Source organism: Lissotriton vulgaris, chromosome 3_1, assembly GCF_964263255.1.
Source record: "Lissotriton vulgaris chromosome 3_1, aLisVul1.2, whole genome shotgun sequence".
Classification (NCBI taxonomy): Eukaryota; Metazoa; Chordata; class Amphibia; order Caudata; family Salamandridae; genus Lissotriton; species Lissotriton vulgaris.
The window spans coordinates 1,232,658,103-1,232,678,106 of record NC_141689.1 but is presented as its reverse complement, the minus strand read 5'-3'; the positions used below and the strand labels follow the sequence as shown (position 1 = coordinate 1,232,678,106).

Genomic DNA, 20,004 nt, shown 5'->3' with positions numbered 1-20,004 from the left:
TTGTTCGACAAATAGCCCCCTTGCGCAGCAGCGCCGAGACTTCTTCGTCGATCAAGAGCGCGTCCGATTGAGAAAACGTTATGGGCCGAGGAGGCAGTAACTGGCACGGCTGGTCGTAAAACTCTATGCGGAACCCCCGCACGGTCTGAAGGACCCATGCGTCCGCTGTAATAGCCTCCCATGCCTGGGGGAAACATGCCAACCTCCCCCCAATAACAACCTGATCCGCAGGGATAACACTCACCGTGTGAATTGTTGCCGCCGGAGTCGTTCCGGAAGTTTCCGCGTCCTCTGAAACGCTGACCTCTGGTGGGGCAAAAGTTGTTGTAATTCGCGGAGGAGTTGTAGCCTCCTCTGCCGGAGCCATGCCCTTTTCCGGGCTGTTGCTGACCACCACGGCCGGTCGTGAGGCCCCTACCACGACCAGCCCCCCGGGAAAAACGCTGGTGGAAGACCCGCTTGATGGTTGACTGGGCCTTGTCCAGGGAGGTGAAGGTGGAAACAAACTTCCCCAGTTCTTTTATGAACGGCTCGCCAAAGAGCCCTCCTTGGGCAACAGCGCCAGCTTCCGACGAAGCCAAATCGCCCAACTTGGGATCCATTTTTATCAGCAGCGACCAACGCCGTTCGGTCGAAAGGGCACAGTTGGCATTCCCCAGGAAGATAACAGCCCGCTGCGCCCAGTTGGACAGTACTTCCGGGCAAATGGCGCTGCCCGACACCTTGGCTTCCTCGGCCATATCGAGGATCTTGGTGAGGGGGCCAATGGTGTCCAAGAGCTTGTCCTGACAGGAGCGCCAGGAACGGTCGATCCCCTTCCGGGGGTCCTTCACGAACTTCGCCATGAAGGTGGCCATTTTCCCATCGAGCTCCGGCGTCATGGCCACCTTCCCATCCAAAGTCGGGCGGGGACATTCGCCCCTCAAACAGCTGCGCGCCTCCTTCTCCAAGGGCTTGCGGAGGCGGCCCGCCACGAATTGCGCCACCTTGTCACCAGGCGCCCAAGCGGCCGACCGCGGGTGCATGATTTCGTCCGGGTCCAGCATGCCTGAAGTGTCTTCGGGCAACTCCGTCGAATTGGACGCCGGTCGCCATGACCGCACGGAGTCCTCGTCGTCGTCCGTATCCGCGGGGGAAACACCCCCCGGGGAGGTCGGGACAACATCCGCCGGCGTTGAAGGGGTCTGAGGCGGAGGCGCCTCGGAGGCCGACCCGGACGCCTTAGCCAGGAAAGCGTCGCATAGGCGCTCGAAGGCGTCCTTGTCCACGCCTTGTGTACCACTGGGACCCGCGTCCCCACGTGGCTTCTTGGCCGCCGGAGGCCGGCTAGGATCGTTGGCGGGTGACCCCCCTAGGGCCGGTGCCAACTTGGCACATTCTTCGACAATGCGGGCTGAAAGTCTGTCCTCCATAGGCCCAACGATTTCCTGCACGCACCGGTTAATCGACTGGTCCACAGCCGCATAGAACTCGTCGTCTTGGAGGTACTGGTGTGACTCCTCCTCCTCGACGTAGTACCCCTCAGCCATGGCGTCCACCACGCAGTAGAGAAGAAATTGGAAACTGAGGGTTCCGATGGCGTACACAGACAGCCACGTGTGGGCCAACCGAAGGTTAGCAAGGGTTGTAGGCCGGTGGAACCAGGCAATCAATAAGGCAGCACCAGCCTTCACAGCGCGCCGACCCTCTCTCCAGAGACCGGGTCGCACCGCCTCCCAGCGCGCTCAAGCGGGTAACACCCCAGCGGAAGCTGATGTAGGAAAAAAAGGGCTGAAAATCGCCCGCAGGCGTCAACGTGGTCACAACCACCAGTACAGACCCCACCGGGGCGTTCAACCACAGGACAGTACAACCCAAGAGGGCGTCAGGGTTAGGCGGCAGCAGGGCACCTGCGATGTCGACTCCCCAGCGCGGCTCCAATCAGCGAGACGGAAGCTGCGCGCGGGCAGGCGAGACGCAACGGCGCCCTCTAGCGGCGAACTCAACACCGCGGAATACACGGGGACATCGCGTAAGGGGCGAAGGCGTCCCCGCGATGGAAGGGGCTCTGGAAGGGAAAAAACCCCACAGACCCCCCAAAGCAACAGTCAATGCAAACAGAATATGAGAAAAAACACAAAACCTCAACAAACACAAAATGTGCAAGAGAGGGAGAATAGCACTTAACTGGCTGCGAAGCAGCGAAGAAAGAGGAGGAGTTTGTTGGATGGACGCCTTATATTGGGATTTATGGACACTAAAAAAGGACTGCCTAGTGTTGATCTCATGGGATTTGTAGTTATTAAACAATGTTATTACGATGTTTTTCTGATATTCCTGTGTTGGGAACACTAAAATATTTTCACGTTTTGATGCTTTTCTGGCTGCTGTGCGATGTTATGTTAATAAACAGCGAAGAGAGAAAAGCATAATCCGAAGCCTCCGGTCCTGACATAGAATCACACCTTCCCTTTTTCCCCTGAAAAATCCTGGCAGGTGAACCTTACCTAAATTTATTGTTGGGAAAGCCATAGAAAAAGGCTAAAACATGAGTAATTCGGTGTGTTAGAAACAGATGTTGCATGGCATGCCCCCTTTTTATTTTAGCAATTTGAAATACGAGGTATTTACCATCCATGGTAAATACCTCACTCTGGTGTAATGGTATTTACCATGTGTGATAACCCTTCCCCCCCTACCTGATTTTCGGAGGGGAGGTAGGCTGCCTGTGGGTGACTGCTTCCTGTTGAGAGCAGCAAAAAAAGAGCGAGTCGAGACCCGGGCAGGAGCTGAGGCAGCGCGGGACAGGGACTTTTATTTTATTTTAATTATTTAAACCCCTCCCGCCTCCTTCCCACGACGACCCCATCTCCACCCTCGATCCCCCTCCCCCAACCACCCGTCATGCTGGCTGCGACTGCTCTGAAGGTTTGCAGTATGGCGTGCTGGAGTAGTTTGTTTCCGTTAAAAAGTGAGGCAGCATGGAGTACTGGCCTCCTCTTTGTCACCCAGTCCCCGGAGTTCTCTCATGTTCCTGAAGCCCACCTTTGACAAAGGACCTATCTGTGTGGCAGTGGCTGTGGGAAGTGGCCGTCGCAGGAGCCTGGTTGGAATGGCGGTGCTGATGACAGGGCCTGCCTCACGGTTGCTGCCTCCACGCTGTGTAGTTGTTGCCTGCTGGTGTTGTGTGTGCCCAGAAGAGGCAGTGAGTGTGTGTGCGCACAAAGGTGTTTCCCTGAGCCCTGCTCTTGTGTAGGTAACCGTCTTTGACCATTGAACTGGCAGCTACAGCTGCTGCACTGACAGATGCCTGCCTTTCCGTATTTTTTCTTTCTTTTTTTAAATACATACAAACTTACATTTAACCCCATAAAGTGGGGACTGGTGTGGTGGTGGCAGTGACTGCACGTCGTGTAGGCTGGTTTCAGATTGGGTTCTGCTCTATGAACATTCTATGGTGGAGGTAAGCATGTCACTCACGCAGCGGCAAACAAGCTGTGGCATGTCCGTAAAACGGAAGCCCAGACACTACAATAAATAACTTATTTAAAATTGAAGTGTATACATGTATCCCTTATTCTTGTCACGCTCTACTCCCCTCTTGTTGTACCTTTCTGCGGCAAATGACTTGTCTTCAGCGCCAGGATGATCAGTCCGAGTGGGTGATTGCGCTGTACAAACTAGGCATTCAATCATTGCTGTGTTTTGGAATAATACTGCAAAAATGTTGACCATTTGGGAAGAGTTTTCACCTATTCCTTTGGTGACTGAAGACATTGATCACTTCACACCTCTCAACTCACCTGCTGTTGACGCATGTCGCCTGCTACTGGCATCTCCATATCTGCTCACTCACCAGCTTAAGCTTCTCCCTTGCAGAGGAGATCAAGATCTGAGCTCCCGCTGGTACAGTTATTACCCATTTGTATTTCTTCCCTATTTCATGAGCATTGCTTTACTGTTGTTATTCACCATTCCTGCTGTCTCACGGTTGAAATAGAGCTGGCGCGAGAGTCATTCACCCTTTTCACTGGGTGAGCATTGTTTGCCTTGTGCTATTATTCCCCATTCACCTACCTCTCGCTACCCCAACCTGACCTACACATCCCCACCTTCCCTGGGCAGAAGTCTGGAATGTTTCTGATGTTTCACAGGGAGGAGACTGATTGTAAGGGAAACAGGGAAGTGGGAAAACTGGCTGTGGAATTTGTGGATCTGTATGACCCAGAGGATAGTTGGACCTACAGAACTGTGCTGTTTGCTTAGGGGATATCTCATCTACGATTTTTCTAGCTTCAAACCCGTTGGTTTGTAAGACCTCTTTGATGACATATGCCCTGTGATGTCAGTTCTTGCGATGCCATTGGGTCATAGGCATGGAGTTCTAGCTGCTGTGACAAGGTGTGGGGTTTGCCACTGGAGTCCCTAGTAATCAGGTTCTGTACCACTCCATTTGGACCACCAAGCATCTCCCTACAAATAGTACATTGGCGATTTTGCGGAATATGGGTTAGTTCGGTCTTGGCATCTTTGCATCTCTCTGACATACGGATCCATGGGTCCAGGTGAGTCTGGCCGCAGTCTCCTGTTATTCTGGACAAGTCTTGAAAAAATGCACCATTTGCTTGAAAATGCACCATTTGTCCACTCTTTTTTCAAAAATTTCTCGAGGGCCCCCCCCGAACCCTCTCTAGATTGTTCGACTCAATCGCTATGCTCGCTTGCTACAGTGCAGTACTACAATTATGTTACGCCTCACCACTTTCAAATGTCACCAGCCCCCACTGAAGCTTACACCTCCTCTAAAATGTGGACCAACCTTCCACTCCACATCAGAGCTCCTCCTCTGTTCTTGAATTCCACAAGAAGTTGAAGGTCTGGGTTTTCATTTAACCAATCTACTATGGGCAGGTATAGGCACACACACCTACTAAGCACCAGAATACCCTAACTGGTGATATGTGCTTTGCAGATTAAACATAACATGTAATATGTGAGAATTTTTGGGACTATATTAACTACCATTTACCATACATTTTGTATATAAAATGTAGGTTTGCCATTCTTCTGCATGCTATTTATACCCATTAGTGTTCTGTTTAGAAGAAACTCAAGTCAAACTTTTTCCCGGTGTGCAATCTCGCCAAAGAAAACGAGGAGCATCTATTTTTCTTTTAGTATTTATGATCTCCTATGTTGTTTTTTAGGAATCAAGCACAATTAGATAGCGCTGCAGATATGGAAGGCAGGTGCTAAACCTCAAGTCATTTTTTCTGTTTCAAGAGTTTTAGTCAGTTTCTTATTTCAAAGCAAAAAAAGTTTCTTGCATTAAGCCTATGTTGTATCATAATTATTATATACTGCTATATATATTTGAAATTTTGTTTTACCAAATGAACTCAGTGAATCAAGCTATTTTCGAATATATATTTTAGTTTTCTTTTTGAAAAGTATAAGTTGCTTTGTTTGCATTAGCGGCTTATTTAACTCAATCTAGCTATAAATTGAAAAATTGATTTGAAATAGACCATTGTTTTTATAGATTTATGTCAAATGTCTTGAAAATAAATTGATGATTATAAACCACAATAAATTCTCCTGTTTTCTCACCTTCTCTTTGATTTGTATGATCTATGCACGGATGAATCAAAAATGTAATCCATACTGCTCTAGAATGGAGACTCATATTGGGCATGCTCTTTAGGCGGGAGGTAATTATGGATTTGTCTTTGTGCAAGAAGTGTATTTTTAAAAATAGTTTTCACTTGTTTATACAACATTTTGTGCCAGGTGTGCTTTGTATTATGCTATCTGCTGTGGGTTACGAATGGACCCTGCTATTTGTCACTTCTCGTCTATTTCACATTGGCAACCCACCCTCTTGATTTCTATTGACTAATTCACTTTCCATACACATTATGGTGTTTTAAGGAATCCCACCAACTACTCTCCTCTTTCTCACTTACACAGATTTCAAAGATGGCCAGGTGTGCGGTGGCAACCCCAAGAATGGAAGAGTTGGCGAAACCAAAACATTTTTCAACAGAATGCCAGCCAGGTCGAAGCAGTATCTGGCACGTGTCAAGGAGAACTGCACGAGCGATAGCAACACCGAGGACTGTGGAGCTAGCGCAACCAGTCAAAAGGTATGTTTCACAAGAAAGAGGCAGAAACAACTCTGTTTTTATAGTTGTGTGTTAAGGTGTTGACTTCACTAGTTAAGCTGAACGAGGAGCACACAAATGGCAACTGGGCACCGTGCTCAGAATCCCTCTTTTACTAGCTTTCCAATAACGATGGTCTCTACTTACTAAAATAAGAAAGGGTGCCAGAATGATATTCCTCACTTATCCAGGTAAGCAATGCATTCAATCATATTTTCAATCTTGGTTCCAGGAAAACGTATTATCTATTTCAGTGTAATGTCCTTGTTCTTCTTGCCTTTTCCAAGGGAGAAATTGTTTTGCATTTTCCTTTTTTCGACTGCAGAAAGTCAGACTGAGCAATTGACCTTGTAAATTGTCAGTGCAAAGTCCACCTCATATTAGCAGAGGACATTAAAATGTACGTGATGATAGAGGGGCTTGCGAAATGTGTGTAGTTTTTCTTTTGCATAATCATGTGAAATGTTGGTAAAACGACACTAACATTTGTAAAATGCAAATCTGGCTTTTAGTTCTATATTTTTGTGCTAAACGTGTCCTCACATTCAATATTTTTTGTACCAAAAGAACAGAGCATAAACACAAGTGTCGTGAACAACAGCTACTTGCGCTCGGATCATTTTCGTGGTTATGATGCTACTGCAATAGGATTTTAACCCACACAGACTTGAAATTATGCAAAATTTCTGAGTGGGGTGATTTTGGGAATTTCACATACCAAGCATAATGCAAAATGTGCGAAAATATGCAAGGCATACGTCACGAGGTGCACACTGCAAGCAGTAGCAGTGCAAGTTTCCCTCACAAATGAGAAAGATATGTTGTAGGTACCAGCAGACATGACTTATTGTTCTTTTAAATGAAGCCCTCATTGCTGCTGCCTGTCACATGGTAGAATAAACAAACAATATCCCAACAGGTATTATTGTAGAGGCAATTAAGCATGTATGCCAAAAGCATTACTAGTGCAGAAATAAGGAGACTGAAGTCATTTTACGGTGTATGTGCATTTGCATCATATATTACAAAAACAAATTGGGGAATACAGTTGTAGCAGCACTGTAGGAAATGAATCAAAAAACAACAACCCGAATTGCACTTGGTGCTCAGTATGTGCAAGTGACATAGTTGGCGACGCAAATGACAATTGTGGACAGCGTGGACGGCCCGAGAAGTGAAAGTGCGTACAATATATACAGTGGGAACAGATAAACAATGTGACTCAAGGGTGATTCAAAGAGTACGATTGTTATGGTTTGCACTTCAAATAAGCAACTGTAGGAGCTGCGCCATGTATTGCGCTGTGTTGTCGACGACGTTTCGATCCTCGTGACTCGGGATCATCTTCAGGACGGGGTTGTGTGATTTTGTAGGTGCTGTCAGAAGTGGGTGTCCCAGATGTCAGTGTCACATCATGTTAGCACGTCTAGGCAGCCGGGTAGGGCGGCGTCGGGGCGGGGATAGGGATTCCGATTCAATTAGCAGTAACTCGTCGGTAGATCGAGTTACTGCTGATTGAATCAGAATCGCTATCCCCGCCCCCGACGCCTCCCTACCCGGCTGCCTAGACATTGTTTATCTGTTCCCACTGTATATATTGTACGCACTTTCACTTCCCGCGCCGTCCACGCTGTCCACAATTGTCACTTGCGTCCCCACCTATGTCACTTGCACATACCGAGCACCAAGTGCAATTCAGCTTTGCGCAGGCTAATGGTTTCTTGGTGTTTGGCCAGTCGGGTGTCTATATCCTCTCTGTATTTTTTGATGTAATCTTTATCCTTGTGCAAGTCCAATTCACTGTTTAATATCTCAATTTGTTTCAAAATATAATTCCTGTCAATTTCCGCATATTTAATTAGTATGCAAATCATGTTCCTGGACGCTTCCAGATTGTTAGTAGCCCATTCCTTCAACATGAGGGGGTTGGGGTTCTCAAAAGATGGCGCTATGAGAACCCTCAAACCCCTCGGGACTCTACCCACTTCCAGATATTTTTCGAGCGAGCGTTTCTCCCACCATTTAGTGGTTTCAGTTTTCAACAGTTTCTCCAATTTTTTCAATTTGCCTTTCGGGTCGGTGTTCGGATTATTGCTCTCCGTGATTTCCTTATCGGTTCTCACCACCGGAAGGTTCACAAACATTACATCAGCCAATGCCTCCCGGTTTTTCAAAGCCTCCGCTGATGTCGACATTTTTATGTAGGAGAGAATACACAATACACTACTCCTGACTGCGGTCTATTCACGGAAACAGGGGCTTCTCTCGATGGTGTCTATATCTTTCCTCCCGCACACTAGAACATTTCATACGTGTGTGTGTCAGAGCGCCCTCACCAGCTTACCGCACGATGCCTCGTAGTCCCCCGGGGTCCTCCGACTCCTATGAGGTTCTATTTTGGAAAACTGCGTTCTCGCTGCGAGTGCTTGCCGATTCTTTCTTCCCGTGCGTGGAGCTGCTGACTCGATTACTCCTTCCGGGTCAATTGCATGGTCCGCCTCCGCGGTGTCGGCCGTTTCAGCCCAGCAGCTCGTTTTGGAAAGAGGATCCGTAAAGGCAGAAACAGCCGTATATATATATATATCGTATTTCTTTTGTTAAAACATGTGACATAGCAGCAGAGTTTTAAGACTAAATGAATCCCAAGGTGAGTCAGAAGTTAATTGAAGGTCAGACCTCCGGGACAATGGCCCTGACATTTGGGGGCCGCCGGACTGTTCACTGTGCTCAGCCCGTGGGGACTTATCCTTCAATATTATACGGGTATGGTAAACGCATTTCTCAAGTTGACCATATACTTCACAGTGAAGTGCTTCTTAATGTCACGGGACTGGAACAGCGTTTCCACTGTATGTTTAAAAATAAGATTTAAACTTACAAACAAAAAAATACCATTTAATGTTGATTGTTACATTAGTACAAATCTTGATTGCAAAAAGGGCCTGATGTCGCTTTGCAAGTGATAGCAATATACATGTTTCTGTTGCAGGATTGATTCCACTTCCTAGTCTTCTAAAGTAGGAATTCACGTTGGTGCATGTTTGTTAACTCACTGCACACAATAATTTTCAACTAATGAGATATGGTATGGCTTTTCAGCTTGCTATATCAAGATGAAATTAAACCTGAAAAGGAAGAATACCTTTTGTATATGTGAGAGAATTCAACATGAGTAGCCTATCCGGCTACGACAGATGCGTGCTCACATGCATGGTGCTGGATGGCCATCAAGTGTGAATAAATTATGGGCGATATCACGGGGGTTGTGTAGGAGGTTAGTGCAGGAAATCACACTCTCTAAAGTGAACCTGTAAGAATTTAAAGATTCACAAGCCAAGATGGTACCTGATTGGTTTTGTTCCGAATACGAGTGGATGCTGGGAGCGGTACACAACTTGCTCAATCTCGGTGTTCAAGATCACAAAAACATGGGGTGTCGGTTACGGATCTGTATGACCCTTGGACAGCCAATGGGAGTCCGCTATGGCGGGGCAAATCTTCCAAAGTTAAAGAGAGGTGAAATGGAGCATAGAGAGATCACAAAAGTTACTTTAGATGTTTTATTACCTTAGTGTCTGCAATGTTAAGGACTTTAATCTTGTGGGTGGGCACTGTGTGTGCTGAAGGGCTGAAGTAACCGGCCTGGATTACCGGCGCCGGCGCTATATGGGATATGCACCATACAGGTAGAAAAAAATGTATATCAATGTTTAGTTGATGTCTCTGTAGCACATGGGCTAAGTTAAATAGGTTTATGCAAACCTATAATGAAATGGGGAGAACAGAGTGAAAGCGCTCTGAAATGCATGCTTACCTAATAGTGGGCTGTGAGTAATCTCGTGTGAACGCAGATCATTCTCCAGATAATGTATATTTGTGAACACGCTATACATCAAAAATAAAGGCAGGTTTGAAAACACACTCCTTCTGAAAAGATAAAGGAGTAATAAATGTGAATTAGAAAGTCGCGTATTAGGAGGCTGCTGGGTATGATGGATCACTGACAAAATATCGACCTACAAAATATCGACCTACAAGAATATCGATGCAAAAATATCAAAGGCAAGAATATCGACGTCCTATCTACAACATGGTAAGTACAAAAATATCGAAAATAAAATATAGATGTTAAAAATATCGATGTTAAAATAAAGTAAATAACACTGATAAATAAAATCAACATAGTTAAAAATATCTAATAATGTTTAAAATTAATAAATAATACATATATAATAATACACTAATTAAACATATACAGAAAATATATAATATATATGTACTTAACAATAAGATGTAATAATTATTTTAATACTTTAGAAATTAATGAAAAATATTATAAATTACAAATACATTTACAAACGGAAAACAAAAACAAATAACAAGTAAAGAATTATGTTTAATAAATTAAAAAAATTAAATATACTTTTAATATTTTTAAAATTAATTATATAAAACGTTGGATAGCGTAGGGGTAAAAATTACTATTCCAACTCCAAAAAGGCAACAGTAGGGAAAGCGTTGGATAGCGGAGGGGTAAAAATTACCATTCCAACTCCAGAGAGTGCAACAGTAGGAAAAGCGTTGGAGAGCGTAGGGGTAAAAATTACTATTCCAACTCCAGAGAGTGCAACAGTAGGGAAAATGTTGGATAGCGTAGGGATAAAAATTACTATTCCCACTCCAGAGAGTGCAACAGTAGAGAAAGCGTAATGGTAAAAATTACTATTCCAACTCCAGAGAGGGCAACAGTAGGGAAAAAGTTGGATAGCGTAGGGGTAAAAATTACTATTCCAACTCCAAACAGTGCAACAGCAGGGAAAGCGTTGGATAGCGATGGGGTAAAAATTACTATTTCAACTCCAGAGAGTGCAACATTAGGGAAGCGTTGGATAGCGTAGGGGTAAAAATTAATATTCCCACTCCAGAGAATGCAACAGTAAGGAAAGCGTTGGTTAGAGTAGCGGTAAAAATTACTATTGCCACTCCAGAGAGTGCAACAGTAGGGAAAACCTTGGATAGCGTAGGGGAAAAAATTACTATTCCCACTCCAGGGAGTGCAACAGTAGGGAACGCGTTGGATAGCGTAGGGGTAAAAATTACTATTCCCACTCCAGAGAGTGCAACAGTAGGGAAAGCATTGGATAGTGTAGAAGTTAAATATAACATACTTATAAATAATTGTTGTAATAAAATAATTAACATTTTAATTTACAAAAAACGATATCATTTGTAAATCCCCACTGATAATGACTAAAAACATAATTACAATTTAATAATTAATTAACAATAAATTAACAATAAATACCAATAAATATTAATTAATAAATATAAATAACCAAATAATATTGAACACTAAAATATTTTTCAAAACAAAAAACTTATTAATAATTAAATAATGATTAACAATTAAAGAATGGTAAACAGTAAATTTATTTCTGAATAAAAAGTATTTTTTATAAAAAGTTATTTACTAATTAATAAAATTAATTTCCAATTATTGAAACGTAATTAACAATATAAAATATTACTGACCAATTTCAAAAAATTAATTACCAATTAAAAAAATAATTGCCAATTAAAAATTGTAATTACCAATTACAAACCTTAATTACCTATTAAAAAAAGTAATTGCCAATGAAAAAATGTATTTACCAATTACAAACCTTAATTACCAATTGATAAAATTAATTACCAATTAAAATAATTAATTACCAATTAATAATTAATTAGAAATAAAATAATCATAAATACCAATCAAAAATAAATAATTACTTAATTACAATTAAATTACTTCCCACCCAATTCCCCTATAAACCCACAACCCCCTACAGAACTTAAACGCAAAAATTATTTAAACTTAATTTACAATTACTAAAAATGTATAATTAATTTAATATAATTAAATTACTTCCCACCCTATTCTCCTATAACCCCACAACCCGCTCCAGTACTAAAACATAAAATTAAATTAAAAATAAATTTTTTAATGTATAATAAATAGTACACATATAATTTACAACAAATAAAATACTTAACAAAAACATATAACACATACATATAAAATACATAATAAAATACATAACAACAAACAAATATCGATATTAGTAACATCGAAATTAGTGACATCGATATAATTGATATCGATATTACTAACTTCGATATTACTTACATCGATATAAAAAAATCGATATTACTTACCTTAGAGTCGATATTCTGTCTAACGATATTCTTGACCTCAATATTCTTCACCTTCGATATTTACAACTCGATATTACTGTAGGTCGATATTAGGGAATCGATATTTTGACTATGCACCGGGTATGATAGCACTGTGTTGCTGCAAACTGGTTAGCTTAGACTGAGCCATTAGATGGAATGGCCTTGCGTTGCGAAGCTAGCTTAACTGTGGTTGCTTGTTGGGCTCGCTGAAGATAGACGCTGTAAATGGGTATCGGCGTTCATGTTGATGTGGCGTTTAAGTGCCCTCCCCATAGATCACGTGAGGGTCTACGGCTATGTGTCTATAGACAGGGAAGGCAGACTATGTTTCTCTAACCATGCATGTAAACTATAAGTAAGACTGCACGCAAGGGGGCCCTGCCGATTAAATATAAAGACAAATATGTCAAGCTAGTGGTTCAATTGTTGTAATGCTTAGTGAAGCCGATCGTAGAGGGTAATAGTAGCTGAACAGTTTTAATCACAATGAAAAATGCATGATGTTAAGAGAGAGAACTGAGTTGTTATGCAACACTCAGATGCTGGTGGTCAGTAACCAAGTACCCAGAATATAGGATGGGCATAAAGTGTATGCTCAAGAGATGCTGGTAATTTGCGGGCTTAGGCTGGAAGTTACCTCTATTTGTATAAGGAATATGGCTAGCAATCAGTAGCTAGCATCTTTGCTTTAGCAAGGCAGAGGTCATAGCAAAATTATCTGATGGAATACCTACCTAGACAAATTGATGTGGGTACAAGAATATTCCCATCATGCTATCTTCAGGTATTAAATAAGATGGCATTTTCCAAGGATAAGTCCATATTCAATCCTTGTTTATAAGTATTCAAACTGAAAATCCAGAATACCTCACATTTTTTCCTTATATTTTCACTGCATTCTGAATTTTCTTAACTTGCACCATTTGATGTCGTTGGGGGAATGTTTGAACTCAATATAATGTCTGACCATGGGTGCATTCAGTTTGGCATTTTCGAATGGCTTACCCATGTTCCGTAAGTCTGGTGGCCACAGCTCTAGAGGTTTCACCTACATAACCAAGGTTACAGGGGCAAATTATGAGATAGATTACATTACTCGTTTTGCATTTGCACATGATTTTAGATTGAATCAGATACTCATTGTGAATGTAGGACTGTCCTTCAATGGCACTCACACATGCCTTACATTGGGAATGTAGACATTTGTGGGTGCCTAAAATGGGGGCATTCCCATCAATGGTTTTTTGGACAAAAGGTGCTTTGATATCAAAACGAGAGTGCACTGTGAGGTCTTTGATATTTTTGTTTTGCCTGTGTGCGAAGAGAGATTTTTCTTGTTTATTATGAGCATGTTGGTCACTGTTCAGTATGTGCCAGTTTGCATTAATTATCTGTCTTACCTGGTTGTTCATGATTGAGTGTTTAGTGACACATACTAGTTCATCTTTTTTATTGTTAGGGGTCTTGGATCAAAGTATTGAATCCCTATCATAAAATCTGGCTCGTTTGAATGCCTCTCGCACCAGTCTGTTGGGGTACCCTCTCTCCAGAAATGTATGTTTCATGGTGGCTGCTTGTATATCATTGTCAGCAAGATTTGTACAGTTACGTGTTAATCTAAGAAACTGTCCGAATGGGATACTCTGTTCTGGGTTCTTGGGTGGTAACTTTCAAAGTGAAGTAGAGTGTTTTTACTCTTAGGTTTAATGAATAAGTTCATCTCTAAGTGATTGTCATTCCGCCTTTTCAGGATGTCTAGGAATTCGACCTGATGTTTACTAGTATGGCTAGTGAATGTAAGATTCACATCAATTGCATGTAGCCATAATAAAGATTCTTCAAGGTTGTCAGCGGTGTCTGACCATATGAAGAAAATGTCGTCAATATAGCAGGACCAGTGTTTCACTGATTCATAGAAGGGAACAATTTCATTGTGGATGAATTTCTGCTCAAATAGGGCCATGCATATATTGGCCACCAAGGGTGCTACTGTAGCACCCATGCTTGCTCCTCTGGTTTGTTTAAATAGGTGGCTGCCAAACTCGAACATATTTTCTGTATGGACAATCTTTAAGCATTCCAAAACAAATATTTTAGGACATGGAATTTGGTAGTTGTCGATAAACCAGGACACTGCAGATAGGGCTTCCTGCTGTGGGATGTTCCTATACAATGACTCTAGAGTCACTAGTGTGTCAAGGTTCTGATTAAATGGAAGATCTTCTACCATAGTGATCATAGCTCTGGTGTCCTTGATGTATGAAGGAATCTTGAAAATGTATGGGTTTAGCCATTGGTCAGTATATCTAGAAAGTGGTTCCGTGATAGAGCCTAGCGTGGACACAATCGGGCGATATTGGGGGTCTGAAAGATGTTTATGTATTTTCGGGGGTTGTGTAGGAGTTTAGTGCAGGAAGTCACACTCTCTAAAGTGAACCTGTAAGAATTTAAAGATACATAAGCCAAGATGGTACCTGACTGGTTTTGTTCCGAATACAAGTGGATGCTGGAAGCGGTACACAACTCGCTCAATCTCGGTGTTCAAGATCACAAAAACATGGGGCGTCGGTTACGGATCCGCATGTCCATTGGACAGCCAATGGGAGTCCGCTATGCCGGGGCAAATAGTCCAAAGTTAAAGAGACGTGAAATGGAGCATAGAGAGATCACTTTATTGATATACTATTGTGGCCCTCCTGATGAAGGCACGTCCAGTTCCGAAACGCTCGTTGAGAACTTTCATCACTCAGCCACGTTATATCAGTCTTACTTTATAATTGTCTCTATCCATTATATGTATGTTGATGTATTATATTTATATGTTTATGTTCAATTAACATTATTCTGGATCAAGTGCCCACCAATCGTTACTTATGGTGAATACATTGTACCTGATGTATAATACACTTGTTTGAAATTTCCTTGGTTTTTCTTCGTTTTTATTGTGCCTCCATTTTTAGATAAATCTAAATGAAGAAAGAATTCTACATGTTTTAAATAATTGTTGATCTTTTGCACTGAGTCTGGGTTATCCCCCCATGTCATGCTAATAATAGATTAATGTAATTGAACTGTAGTAACTGCCTAGGAATTTTTATTCCATTGTGTGATGTATGTAGTTTGAGCCTAGCCAAAAAGGCAGCGGAGCATCGTACAATGCCCAAGACAAAATTTATGTCTGAAAACCTGTGCCACATTTATAATGGGTATATTTTACTAACATTTCATGCAACACAGTACAGCAAGTGACGTTCTGCACTGTGATGTCTGAAATGGAAAGAACACAACAGAACCGTATTCTCAAAGAGGGCACTTGTGGCTGCCTAGTGGCAAAGCATTGTGGTCAAGTAAGTTTTTTGTGCAGAATGGAAAACCTATCCTTTGCAGTTATTTCCTCTTTGTATGTGTGCTACATAATACAGCTTACATGCAAAGGAGAAGTATTGAGGAGGAAGAAAGATATTTTTCCTCGTTACACCTACCTCAGATAGGCACACTATTTTGGCACAAACCATTATTTACTAGTCTCTGTAAAATGGATTTACATCGAGATGCATAGGAACGCTCATGCACCACTCATGTAAAGCCTACCTGACTGTTCTCTAACTTTGCAGTCAAAGAAAGAATAGTAAAGTGGACTAGTTGATAGTCTTGGTGTTGTTTTGTGACACACATCAATTTGTAAATAACTGTACATGAACTGCACAAAAGTTTCAAAACATATCAGCAGTTAGAAAACCACAAATTAACCTCTTGTTTGTAATTCAGAAGTGTGCTGGAAACAGATTTAATTGGGTCAAAACAGTCAAGACACTTTACTTGGTTATGTTCAAATGATACATATTTGCTAAAACTACATTCCACACATTAATGTTGGTGCGCTGTATAGTTTTATCAGTAAAACTGCATGTTGGCTTTTTGCTCTAATTTCAATGGAAAATGTTCTGATTGTAGAAGACAGTGCCTCCTTCTGACCTACAATAATGCCTCAACAATAAATACAGTTTCTAGTCTGTAGCACACTTCTGTGCATTAGTGAGACTCTTCAGTTTACAGCTCACAGAAATGAAACAGCCCAATCAGTATATATTTCCCGTATACAGGCAAAATAATTAGGGTTGATATGTGGCTAACTAGGGTATAATATAACAATGTCAACTATCTAACCTTTTGGCCCACAATAGTATGATAACACTTAGTAGGAGGCATCAAATTATAGCTAACACAGGCTGGTTAATAACTCATTTTTCCTGCTTAATGCTCTTACTGATATACAAGGCCTGTCTGCTATGGGTCTTATCCATCACTCAGTAGTGTACCAAGCCCTAAATTAGGCATCACCTGGTCAACAGACATGGAATACCTGAAGCGATCTGACACAAAGTTGGCCACTCGGAGGACTGCACTCTAGTCCAGCACTACAGGGTCCAATTAGCTTCATTCTATGCATGCTGCCTTACATCTCGCAATGGCATTCAGATATGAGATGCTAGTCAAAAAAGTCCCCCCTCCCGACCACTTCTCTCACCAAACATGCCTCCTCAGGACCATGAACTGAAAACAAAATATCAGACTGGACAACCCAATCATATGAAATACCACAAAAATACCAGCTCAGTTGCTAAAAGCTGTGTGCATACTGAAAAAGTGTGAAGTGCATGATTGTCTCAACCTAATATAAATTTATTTTGACTTGTACTTATTTTGGTTGTCTATTTACTTACTTGTATACTATTGTGCAACCTCCTCTGATATGTCTGTAAAACGTATGTTTTGTCCCAAATTTTTGTCCTGAATTTTGACCTTTTGTCCTGAAATTCAGTCCTTATTTTTGACCCTTTGTCCTGAATGTTTACACTCACCATCCTGAATTTGCACCGATCCCAGTTGGTCACCCTAGTCCTAGTACATAGAGCCCTATATCTAGGTTACAATGAATGTTTCGGCTGCTAAATTCGAATGGCATACTCCAGCGGGTAACTTACGTTCCAGGCATCAAAATCTGATTCAAATTCGAGAGTCAAGACAGTGAGGTGGGGGTGATAACGCTTTTTATGTGGCAGCTGCCAATATTTGGAACTATCTACCCCTCGCTCTTCCATCACAACCACATCCTTTTAAATTAAAAGATTGAGATCTTATGGCTTTTCCTTTCTTAGTTTGTATTTCTACCTCCCTAGTTGCAGTTAATTTGGTTTAGCCTAGTGCCAAGATACTCCGGTGATAGTGCCCTATATAAATGCATAGTCACGCCAGTAGTTGTAAGAAACAGAAAATATGGCAAGACTGAGGTGCCAATGCTGGGGTCATGCATTCCAAAGCAACAGCATGTAGAAGGTCCGAGCTTTTATGAGTAGCTTGGTATGAGGGAAGGTATCTAGAGGGAGGACATGCCCAGTTGGGATTGTGGGTGGAGGTTTGGTTTTAGAAATGGGCATAGTGTGTTGAGTGAAAAGGGAATTAAATATGTGTATTTTTTGGGCAAGATAGGAGTGTTTCCTGTTCTATCGAGACAGGAATACTGCTTCTAGTGATACACTGATGTGCATAAAGGATTATCACAGAACCTTGCTTAATGCAGTGCGTGTTGCCAGGCACTCGATTACAGACGTCAGACCACACAACATAGTTTATCAGCTCCTTGTGTGGATGGGGCCCACTCCGCTTCTTAATCAAATATAATCATTTTCCCCTATTCACCAAATCTAAACGATCATAGTTACAAATGCAATAGGTGTGTCCTTTTTTAGTCCATAGTTTTAGAGGATTAAATGCAGTACTTTTTAATCACAGCATTTCAGTTAAGTAGCAATATAAATAAAATGTTGGTATTACCAAACTACATGGTAGTTTCCTTCTTTGAATAAAAAGTTAATTTGACTACAGTATTTTAACCTGTGATCCTCATGTTGGCCACCAATTTCTGTGCCAATAATTCTGGAGCAGGGACCACACTGGAGCCATGCTCGTAATGAGGGAGGGGGGGGGACCTTGAATCACTAGTCAAAGAGATACACTCTGACTGCTATAATTAGAACTGACAGCAAATGGGGTTTTACTGCTCGCATACTACACTTTCCTTTCTCAACTGACTACTCTGTCCGATGTCACTGAAAATAATATTTTCCTTTTTCTCAGGTTAGACCCTCACCCACTCTTCATCATCATCAAGTCTCAGCCTAGTCCCTAGAAACCAGGATGGGCTCGACCATATTCTGAGGGGCACTTTGAATATTTCTGTGACCGGGGTACCTAAAACTATGTTAAAAATATCCCAAACCGACCTTGGTTCCCCTCTATTGGTGGTTGTTTAGGTATGGCTAAAAATATCAATACGGGATAAAAATATTATGGTCATATGACCCTAATCACTCGTCAAAATGTTTCAGCCTCTACACTTAGGCCTTTCATCAGGGCGTTAATTAAACACGCTCCCAGATGCACCATCACTCGATTTGAGAAAGCATGAAGTGCTAACATGCTAGATGAGTATTTACTCATCTTTCACTGGTCGTAGGAGCTTGCTTTCCTATTTTGGAATCGTAACACACTGCACGGGGGAGTGGGTAGCATGTTCCTGTAGTCACACATTCATCAAGGGTAGCATGGAGCTGTTTCCCTATTTGAGCTGACCGCACTCTTCCGGCTCGCCAATTTCTGTTCCAACTTTATCAGACAGGAAGATAGCTTATTGGAAGAGGTATTCTCTAGAGCACGGGTACTCATAGTACGTCCCGCGGGCCGCCAGCGGCCCGGCAAGCCTTTCCTGGCGGCCCGCGGACCTTGCAGACAATTTACCCGTGTTTTAAAAAAAAAATGACAGAGTGTCTGCAAACACTGCGCGCCGAGACTCTGCTGCTCTGTGGAGACCTGGGCATTCCAGTGATAGTCAGAGTGGAGCTGCAGGGGCGCTAAGAGGTGAAATACAAAAGCCTCATTAACCCCTTCCCTGCAGGGCTAATTCCCCCGCTGTGCTGGGGGGCAGGAAGCCGCGCACAGCGCCCCAGTGCTCGTGACAAGCTCAGCTCGTCACGCAGCACGGTGGCGGTGTGCTCATGACGAGCTGAGCTTGTCACAGCCACACCCGTTTCTTTAGAACGCTCAACACAGCGGGGGAATTAGCCCCACGTGCAAGCGGTGCAGCCATTATGACGAGCTCAGCTTGTCATGAGCACACGCCCACTGTGGCTCATGACGAGCTGAGCTCGTCATGAGAATGGGAGGGGTTAACATACAAATCGTCTTTTAACCCCTCCCCTGATGACGGAGCGGTTCCGTCACTGCCCGCTTGGCACGCCTGCGCGGCGCTGATACCGCGCCTGTGTGGAGCGTTCCATTGAGCGGGTGGGGTCGTGACAGAACCGCTCCGTCATGAGCACAGCGCAACCGCGGCTGGTGACGGTTCGGTTCCGTCACCAGCATGCGCCCGCCGCGAGGCCGCCCCGCCCCCTTAGCACTGCGGCAGAATAGCCGCCGCAGTGAAGGGGTTAAAGACCTGTGAAGTGCTCGGTGCGGCTGTGTGAGTGTGTGTGCCCGGAAGCTGTCTCAGCCCAGGCACACAAAGGCAGGGTGAGATGAAGAGGGTGACAGTGGTAGGTAGAGGGAGGGAGACATAGGGAGGAAGGGAAAGGGAGGGAGACAG

The 20,004-nt window shown here is 42.9% G+C and overlaps 1 protein-coding gene across 1 annotated transcript in view; it reads left to right on the top strand.

The window, feature by feature from the left end:
- The window catches only part of SPMAP2L (sperm microtubule associated protein 2 like), an 839,782-nt gene that overhangs the window by 704,844 nt on the left and 114,934 nt on the right, over positions 1-20,004 (top strand). Inside the window, exon 11 of the mRNA XM_086963162.1 lies at positions 5,950-6,125. Coding sequence (XP_086819288.1) covers positions 5,950-6,125 — 176 coding nt within the window. The remainder of the gene's footprint in view (positions 1-5,949; positions 6,126-20,004) is intronic.